The sequence below is a fragment of the Onychostoma macrolepis genome, chromosome 04 (genome assembly GCF_012432095.1).
Source record: "Onychostoma macrolepis isolate SWU-2019 chromosome 04, ASM1243209v1, whole genome shotgun sequence".
In the NCBI taxonomy this organism is placed as follows: Eukaryota; Metazoa; Chordata; class Actinopteri; order Cypriniformes; family Cyprinidae; genus Onychostoma; species Onychostoma macrolepis.
In genome coordinates this window covers 1,030,151-1,040,567 of record NC_081158.1, presented here as the reverse complement: position 1 = coordinate 1,040,567, position 10,417 = coordinate 1,030,151, and the positions used below count along the sequence as shown (strand labels likewise).

General features: G+C 38.0%; 1 protein-coding gene across 2 annotated transcripts; it reads left to right on the top strand.

Moving 5' to 3' along the window:
• The first annotated feature begins 3,165 nt into the window (after positions 1 to 3,165).
• LOC131539021 (uncharacterized) lies at positions 3,166 to 4,991 on the top strand. Of its 2 annotated transcripts, XM_058773285.1 has the most exons (4): positions 3,166 to 3,244; positions 3,590 to 3,689; positions 4,028 to 4,575; positions 4,666 to 4,991. In XM_058773285.1, the coding sequence occupies exons 1-4, from the start codon at positions 3,166 to 3,168 to the stop codon at positions 4,989 to 4,991; spliced, it is 1,053 nt and encodes a 350-aa protein (XP_058629268.1). The 2 variants fall into 2 exon arrangements, with proteins under 2 accessions (XP_058629268.1, XP_058629269.1); XM_058773286.1 differs by lacking the exon at positions 4,666 to 4,991 and having other exon boundaries at positions 4,028 to 4,604.
• Positions 4,992 to 10,417: the final 5,426 nt, after the last annotated feature.

Below are 10,417 nucleotides of genomic sequence, written 5' to 3'. Positions count from 1 at the left end.
GCAGAGTGAAAAGACTGTGACGTAATCCTCATTCTCTATAGCAGAGAGAGAATGTGTGCATGTGAGACGGCACGCGATGACTGATCGGAAAGCAACATGTAGTCTGACCATAGACTCTAAAAAATAGAGTCTGACATGTTTCTTGTCCACGACAAGATTGTAGTGAGTCAAAATCGCGTAATCTGACACAGTGACTATCGGAGCACACAAAAAAATCGTGTAATCTGAACCAGGCATTAGATGACAGGAATTTGATGAGAAAATTGCAAATGGCGTATGGATTCCCTTACGAAATAGAAGTATACTTCAAGTTCATTTTATGAAGTATACTTAAGTAATGTTCAAGTATATTTTTAAGTATACATTATGCAGTAAGTATACTAATGTCAATATGTACTAGTAGTAAACTTGTAAGTGTACTATTTTATTACTGCTTGAGACTAAATTGGCCCACTTTTAGTATATAAAAGTATGTTTAAGTGTACTATAAGTTTAACAGTAGTAAACTTTAAGTGCACAACTAGTTCATAATTACGTTTCTCATTTGTACTGCAAGTGAACGTATACTAGTAGTTTACTATTTTAATACTTGTAGCAAATTTTAAGCTTATGAAAGTACACTTTGAAGTATACTCTCAGTAAACTACTAGTTTAGTAGTTTTATACTGCAAGTTTTCTTTAAGTGAACTTAACATTATACTTATAGTTTACTATTTATATATTATTTTTGCACTTGCAGTAGGCCTATACTACTATGTTTAAATGTTATTTTTTATACTTGAAAAAATACCTTTAACTGTAGGCCTACTTTAATTTTAAAAACATTTTATTAGCTTCAAGCATCCTTTTTTATCAACACTTGAATATTGGTAAGTTTCACAAAGAAAAGCAACATTTTAAACAAAAAAGTTGAGAATCTCATTTTTGTCAAAGACTACGGCTTGATCAGATTCAGAACGATGATCAAAACACAGATGGACTACTTGGGACATACACTGTTCAAGACATGCATACAAAGAGCTTTCTCCTCTTTTCTCTCTAAATAAATCAGTAGTGTTAACAAATCTCTGTGTTTGTTTTTCCCCAGTTCACAATGGAGCGGTCCCAGTGGAGTAACATGCAAGCGAGCCATAAAAAGGACAAATGAGAGAATTTTAGAGGTACAAAGAAGTCTTTGCACAGGTGTCGAGAGCACAATGAGGTGGTAAGTAGTGACTTTGGTGAAGTTGTGGACACTGAGATGGTGAGTGAGGATGAGGTCTCTGAAGATGATGAGGAGGATGATGAGATTTCTCGTCCTTTAGATTTGTCCACTGCTCTGTCTGACTGGGCTGTTGAGTATGGTGTATCATTAGTGGCATTGTCTGCTCTTCTGTGCATCCTTCGAGTGCATCACCCCTTTCTTCCAAAGGATGGAAGAACCCTTTTAAAAACGGCAACCAAGTACACTCTGGAAAGGTTGGCTGGTGGGGTGTTTTTCTATTTTGGTATTTTGAACATGTTTCGCAAAACTTTTGAGTATTTGTCGTCCAAATTTCCAGATAGAAATGTGTTTATGTTGCAGCTTAATTTTGATGGATTGCCTCTGTTTAAGAGCTCGTCGACTCAGTTCTGGCCAGTGTTAGGCATGTTGCGTCACAAAGATTATGTTTCCAGCAGGCCACTGTTAATTGCTTTGTTCTGTGGTGAGACTAAACCCACTTCATTGCAAGAGTATCTTGGTGCCCTTGTTCAAGAATTGACAATGCTGAGAGAGGGATTTGTCATAGGCTCAAAAACCTTGTTTCTGAAGGTAGGTTCGGTCATTTGTGATGCTCCTGCTAGAGCCTTTATCAAACAGGTGAAAGGCCATTCAGGTTATGCAGGATGTGATAAGTGTTTACAGCCAGGTGTTTATGCTCGTCACCACATGACATTCCCAGAGGTAAGTGCTGCTGATAGGACTGATGAGTCATTTGCGAGGGGCACAGATGAGGAACATCACATAGCAGTTTCCCCTCTACTTGAAACTGGTATCGGTATGGTCAGTCAGTTTCCTCACGATTATATGCATTTGGTTTGTTTGGGAGTAATGAGGAGGCTCTTAGATTTGTGGTTTGGCAGTTCTGGCCCTCTTCGGTGTCGTCGTTCAGGTCGTGACATGCATGAAATCTCTGAAAAGCTGGTAAGTTTGAAGGCATTCGTCCCAGTTGAATTTGCTAGGAAGCCAAGGAGTCTGGCAGAAAGACTAAGGTGGAAGGCAACTGAACTCAGGCAGTTCCTTCTGTTCACCGCGGTCCTCTTGTTCTTAGGGGTGTGTTACCTGAGGAAATGTATAACAACTTCACGCTGCTGTCAGTTGCCATCTCGATTTTAGCCAATCCCCGCTTTTGTTCAGCTCTGAATGGTTTTGCGAAAAGGTTACTTGTGTCATTTGTGGAGCACTTCAGTAAATTGTATGGTCCTGAGTTTGTTGTCTACAATATACATGGGTTGATTCATCTTAGTGATGATGTAAAGATTCATGGTCATTTAGATGTGATCTCTGGGTTTTCATTTGAAAATTACCTGTGTACATTAAAAAAAATGATCAGGAAACCACACAGCCCTCTAACTCAGGTGATCCGTAGAGTGTCTGAAGTTCACAACCAAAAACATAGCGTTGAAGTTAAGTGGCCAAAAATGCAAGTAAATATAGAGCATAGAAATGGGCCTGTACCAGACTTGTTTGAAGGGGATGTTTTACAATTCAGAGAACTGGTAGTGAATGATGTGCACGTCAGAAGGAGACAATTGTGTTAGAATCAATCAGATTGTTGCTTTGGTGGTAAATATTATTGTCTATAAAGACCAGGAGTACATCATCTACCGTGAATTTGCAAAGATGGAGACATTCTTTCATTACCCAGTTGATTCTCAAGAAGTAGGAGTTTTTGTAGTGTCAAATTTGTCTTCAGATTTAAAATGTACAAGGCTGAATGACGTATTAAAATATTTCAGAATGCCATTTGGGGAACAGGGCAGTTTTGTTGTCTTTCCCCTTTTACATCTAAAATAACTTTAAATTCCCCCCAAACCTCAGTGTATTTCATAGTGAGCTTCATTAAGACAAATGAAGTGGAGGTGGTGCCAGGTGTGTGGGTTGAAGGAGAGGTTTGTAAATGGACTAACTACAAACTCGTTTCCATGTTGAAGGCCATCAAGAACTGTGAGATGCCTAAGGAGACCTGGACAAGTTATGACATCAGGGTTCTTTACAAAGCAAGTGAGTGTTCACTTTAATCCATTGTTATGGTTCAAGACTAAATCAAGCCATCTTTTTTATGTATTTCTTAAAATTTAAATGTAACGTTAACACTTTATTTGAAGGTGTCTACATAAGAGTGAGCCTTATTAGCATGACGCACATCATGAACATTAATGACACTTATGTTTATGACTGGTGTCATTAAGTGTATTTATTTGTTTTTTTGTAATGTAAAGTTGACACTGGGATGCAGACATTACAAGAACCGAATGATTTAATATATAACAATCATGATCTAATCTCACAACACTAATACCGGTTTGGGTAAAGCTTTGTTTTTCACTTGGTTCCCTTTCTTGACAGATAGCTTTAGTGAGGCAAGGTTGAAACTTCGCCGGGCAGAAGATGACACAGACCTCCAGTCAGAAGCAGAGGAGGGGAGGCCAGAAAAAAGAAAAACCAGGTATGTCGCAAATCTGCTGAATCGAGGATAATGTGTGTTTCACTCAGATTTTTCACTCTGTTTGTCTACATAATGTTTGTCTCTAAACTAAGGCTTGTAAAAAGATTTAAGCATTTAAGTTGCCAAATTTCTGTAAGAAGTAGCACTGAAAAAAATAGTATGTGGGGTAGTTGGTGAGAAGCCGTAACTTTTAATTAGCCGTAAGATTTAATTTACTTTAAAACCTCAGTTTTATAGACTTTCATTCATAGATGAGTCTCTTCATAGTAGGCAGTGTAAATGGGCCTTACATGGCTGTAGGGTTGTGAATAATTGTAGTTATTTTTCTCTCTTCAAAGACCAAACCAGCGCTTCCTCTCGAGTCAGGAGGAGTCTGATGAGGAGCCTGTGAAGCGCAAACCAGTCCTCCCTAAGGTGCCCTCCATTCCACCTCTGCCATCACTGTTGCGTGACGCCATTTCCTCATCAAATGAATCTCCGCCAGCTAGTCAACTTGCCTCGCTGCAGCCGTTTCGCACCCTTGGACCTCCTGAGCCATCCTACCATCTTGCCCCTCAATCGCCTCGCCACCATGTAACTCCTGAGCCATCCTACCATCTTGCCCCTCAATCGCCTCGCCACCATGTAACTCCTGAGCCATCCTACCATCTTGCCCCTCAATCGCCTCGTCACCATGTAACTCCTGAGCCATCCTGCCATCTTGCCTCTCAGCGGTCTCGCCACCATGTAACTCCTGAGCCATTACATCTTGCCCCTCAATCGGCTCGCCACCATGTAACTCCTGAGCCATCCTACCATCTTGCCTCTCAGCCGTCTCGCCACCATGTAACTCCTGAGCCATTACATCTTGCCCCTCATGCTGCTTCTGACATGGACCTGCACTCTGGTGAGACCTTATGCTCTATTCCCCTTTAAAACACATTTCTATGTTATAGCTAGCAAGGACTGAACAGTTTTTAAAATGTTGTGGTTTCAGCATTACTACGAGAGATCATTGTCAAACAGGAGGTGATGTGTGATATGCAAAGAAATCTGCTGCGCATTGTTCAGGATCTCTCTTCTACTTCTACACCTACACCACATGGACACCACATGGATGGAAGTTTCCTGCCGTTGAGGGATGCTGAGGCTCTTTTGGCGCTGGACCGTGAAATTAAGACCGAGCCAGAGAAGAGAAAGGACTTGGTAATAATTACTTTTATCATTAGTATTTGGACCAGATTTTTTTCTGAACTCTTTTTTTTTTTTTCGGTGCATTTTTTTTTTCTCCGCAATGAACATTCATATTTTCAAAACTTTTAGTTTTTATTTTTCCAGGTGCTGACACTGGGCCTGGCTGGGGGTGTGACCCTCAAGGACACTGTGTGGAGGGTCATGAAGATGCTGCTTCAGAATGACTTGGCCTGCAAAATTAATTGGACAGGCCTCCATGGCAAAACATCATTCCGGGGCCTAGAAGTCAAAAATGTTGTTACAGGTAAAAGTGTTGATTAGATGTACCCTTTCCCTTAAGTCTGTCGCACAAAGTCAACAGAAGAATAGGACTTAACTTAAAGGCCTAAATTAAATTTAAGTTTAAATGGCATTGCCTGTCTTTACTTTGTCTTTAAAAAGTCTTATATTTAAACTCTGAAACCTGCCATGATATCTTTGTTTATGTTTCTAGAAGCCATTTGGAGAAATCCTGGATGTAGAGAATGCACGAACCAGGAGGTGGAGCAATGGTTGAGGCGTTGGTTGTATTTGGCTGGCGATCGAGAGGGGGGTAGGAGGAGGAGAAGCACAGTCCTCCACCACCAGCCACCCACCAACACATAACACACACATAACACACATAACACACCAACAGACACACACATAACACACATAACACACCAACAGACACACATAACACACCAACAGACACACACATAACACACCAACAGACACACACTAACACACCAACAGACACATAACACACACACATAACACACACATAAATAACACACACACTAACACACACAAACATAACACACACATACATAACACTGACACACAAACACGCATAACGCACACACACTAACACGCATAACACACGCACTAACACGCATAACACACACACTAACACGCATAACACACAAACACTAACACGCATAACATAACAAACACTAACACACACATAACATAACACACACACATAACACACACACACACACACATAACATGTATATATATACATTATATGTATGTGGTATACATTCCACTTTGGCCCGTTTCTGTTCATAAGTTTGTGGTCTTTCATGGTTTAGTGTGATTTCAATAACCAAGCTTTGTATCAAATGTTTTTACATTTATTTTCTTACATTTTATTTGTATTAAAAAATGTATTGTTTAAAATGCTTACCTATTTAGGTAATATGTTTGTTGATTGAAAATAAACACAAATTTTCAGCAGTTATGGTTTCCTGGTTTGATTTCTCTTTGAACTGCATGGTTGCTGTTGAGTGCAGATATTTAATATGGGCCAAATTAGTTTTAATAAAATCTGGCAGAGTTATGGCCTTTGCTCGGGAGACATCTGGCTTTTCAATGGCGATATCATGGCATGAATATGGGCCAATTTAGGGTCTTCTGGCTCTCGTCTGGTAAGGCATTGGCATTTTTCTGGCAGCTTTCTGGCGTGCTTTTGGCAAAACTGTTTGGGCCGGTTTTGGCCCTGCATTCCCGGCGGTATGATTGCCAAAACTAAGAACAGTGATTGGGCCATAAAAGGCCCAGAACAATTTTGCTATCTGGGTTTATATTCTGGACTGCATGTTTGTCCTAAATACAACATAACACACATACTGATTAAGAAAGTGAAAGTGAAGTGACATACGGCCAAGTATGGTGACCCATACTCGGAATTCGTGCTCTGCATTTAACCCATCCAACGTGCACACACACACCCCGTGAACACACACCCGGAGCAGTGGGCAGCCATTTATGCTGCGGCGCCCGGGGAGCAGTTGGGGGTTCGGTGCCTTGCTCAAGGGCACCTCAGTCGTGGTACTGAGGTGGCGAGAGCGCTGTACATTCACTCCCCCCACCTACAATCCCTGCCGGCTGAGTCAATAAAATGACTCGAACTCGCAACCTTTGGATTACGAGTCCGACTCTCTAACCATTAGGCCACGACTTTCACGACGATTAAAAAAAATGTATAGCCTGAATGCAGTGCAAGTCGCTTTGGATAAAAGTGTCTGCTAAATGCATAAATGTAAATGTAAACATAAGCATTAAAATGGTAGACATTAACCCTCTGGGGTCTAATAACACTGTAAACAGCACAAACTGGGCTACAGTAATATGTTAGCAGCATTTATGTACATGATTGTGTTTTTGAGAAAGAAACATTTATGCGTGGTTAGTGAAAAACTACAATTTTGAAGTCACTGAAATAAGGCCAGAAAATACATACAGAACATTTGTTCACAAGACTTTTGAGAACTTGTACCCTAGTGTTTTTGCTTCAAAATGAAATGAAAATCATCTTGTTTACTTGCTCACAGAAAACAATATATTGATTTAAATTTTCTAAGACAATTTTTGAGTAGAAAGGGTCTATGCGAGAAGGTGTCAACCTTCACACCTGAGAAGACAAAGGCCCGCATAATGAGCTGCATAATGAGCTTCATAAAGAGCCATTCAGGCAGGTATGTGACTGAGAGGGAAGAGTTACAAGAAAGAATATGAGGACAAAATAAATTTATATATTTTTTGTTTGTAGTTTATTAAGAATATATTTAGCTATCACACAAAATAACTTGAGATTCACTTGCAGTTAAACAGTTTATTAGGAACAATCAAAGCTGTCTTTTAAAGCTTCCAGTCACATAATCCTTCAGAAATCATTCTAATATTCGGATTTGCTGCTCAAAAAACATTTATAATAATAATAATAATTATTATTATTATGTTGAAAAGAGCTGAGGTTTTGCAGGGTTTTTTTATGAAAAGAAAGTACAGAAGAACAGCATCGTTTGTAACATGATAAATGTCTTTATCATCACTTGTGTGCTAAATAAAAGTTTTAATTTCTATATATATATATATATATATATATATATATATATATATATATATATATATATATATACACATACACATACATACTGACTCCAAGCTTTTGAATGGTACAGTGTATATTGTTACACTTGGAGTAAGACTGGAGTAATGATGCTGAAAATGTAGCTTTGATCAATATATTCAAACAGAAAGCAGTTATTTTAAATAGTAAAAATATTTCACAATATTACTGCTTTAGCAAATACAACTTTATGTATTTTGGATCAAATAAATGCAGGCTTGGTGAGCAGAAGAGAATTCTTTACAAAAACATTAAAAATCTTACTGTTCAAAACGTTTGGACTGGTAGTGTGTCATTCCTGCAACAGATTCTGTCCAACAGGTGAAACAAGTAAATCATACCTGATATTTATGTGTTTTATTTAAGTGTTTCTGCTTCTTTCCATGGATTCATGAAGAAAAAAACATAATCAGTAGTCAAGGAGCTTGTTTTACCATAGAATATCAGTGTAGTTAAACATTTGATGTTGGTACAGTGCTCTCAGAGGAAAACAGTTTGAAGAAAGTCATCAGGATTCATCTGTGGTGCAGGTATCTGATTCAATAAAATACAAACAACCAAAAAAATAAAATAAAATAAAAAACATTTGTGAGCATGTTAATATCAGGAAAAATTTAATCGCGTTAATCACAGTCATGGACTGTGATTAATCATGATTAATCACAAATTTAAAATACTAGGATTTACCTGTAAATGTGTTGAAATAAAGAAATGCATGAAATGCCTGGCGGAAATGCATTCACACTTCCGCCAGGTATGAGACATAATCCTTATTATTCTTTTATCATTATTCTTTTGTTTTTATTCAGCCATTATCAGCCTTTAAATTGGCAATAAAACGTTTACCAAGCCACATCGCTTCAGTCCCAGTATACATTTACCCAACTATTATCAAAAGTATTTCTAAATAAATACAACAAAACATTTATTGCGACCTTACCTGAAGTATTATGACAAAATATATTATGAAGAAGAATTGGACCTGTTCTGCAGCTGCATTAGAGCTAACATTAGCATCATGCTTCATAGGACAATTTATGAGGTTAATAGTACACTTTTACTCAGAACTCACTTCAAACCACCATCGAGTGTTTGTAATAACTTCCTTTTGCGATCACATGTGGAATTTGGTCGTTTACGGTTGTTAAAATATGCTATTTATAACCTTTTATATCACTGCACAAATTAGCATTTCAGATGCACACATTCCTCTCAAGAAAATCACATACAGACCATGTCTATCGTAATCGTGTGTGTATTGTCTAATATAATCTATAATGGCTGTTGTCATGTTTATTTCTGCTGCTCTGGCTGAAACTCACGTTGTTTGATGTTACAACCGCCTCTCCGTTCTTAAGATGCCAGGGATACATTCCAAGTATAATACACATTAGTAAAAGGATCTATTTTCATTTTTATTTGTCATGTTCTATATTAATGCGCTTCCTATAAACATTGGTAACCATAGTAACATACAGTTACAGTTGAATAGTAATACAGACGAAAATAACCGTCATTTGTATCGTTCTGGTCAAATATTGCAGCACAAATATTGTTAACATCTTTAATATGTGAATGCTGGGAAATGACCATGGCATAAATGGGATAATCAACGGCTAGCTGTGCATTAAACGATTTGAATGCACTCCGCTGCGCGTCGGGCGGTTCTTCGCCTCCATGTCGTGCATTCAAATCGTTCAATGCACATCTAGCCGTTGATTATCCCTTACATATAAACTTTGGGCGGTCGCGGTACATAATAAAAGTAGCCCAAAAAACCGCAAACCACGGCTCTGTAATTTTTCCCGCGACTGTATTTTCAAAATAGCCCACTTGTGCCGTTACCCTGGCAACACTGGTTCGCTGTACCCTCATCACTCAATGATAGATAACCTTCCGCGCTGCGATGACGGCAAGAAGTTGGGGTCAAACCTTATCAAGCGATTAATCTGCGTTAAAAAAAATATTAACGCGTTAAACTTTTTTGATTAATCGCATGCGTTAACGTTGACACCCCTAAAATATATATATATATATATATATATATACATATAATCTATTTTTGAACAGAGTAGGCTAGGCTATTAACAATAAACATGTTCTAAATATACTTAGACCCATAGCATTCATCATGTTACAGTGTACACTCATATTACTTTTATTGTTTTATATAGAGCATGAAAACATCACCGCGCCGTAAGAAATTTTAATACAACGAATTGCCCATCATATTCTAAATGTTTTACTCGATTTCAAACCTTGTAGTCAGGAATTATAGTTTGGGGAAAACCCAACTATAATAGCCTAGTATGTATGATTTTATAGTAGCCTATGATATGATTCTGCAGCCATAGACTCACGCATGCTTTGTATTATAAAAGAATGTACTTTGTACTATAAAAAAAATGATATTTTATATCTGAGAAACTAATTGTTATTGTTTAGCACGCTATTAAAATATATTTGTGAACAGAGTATTAATAATAAACATGGTCTAAACATTCTTAGACACGTAGCATTCATCATGTTGTAGTTTAGGAAAAACCCAACTACCTGTTAGTAAATGTGTTCAAGTTTATGTCACAATAACACGTTAACTAATGCAAAAAGAAACATTACT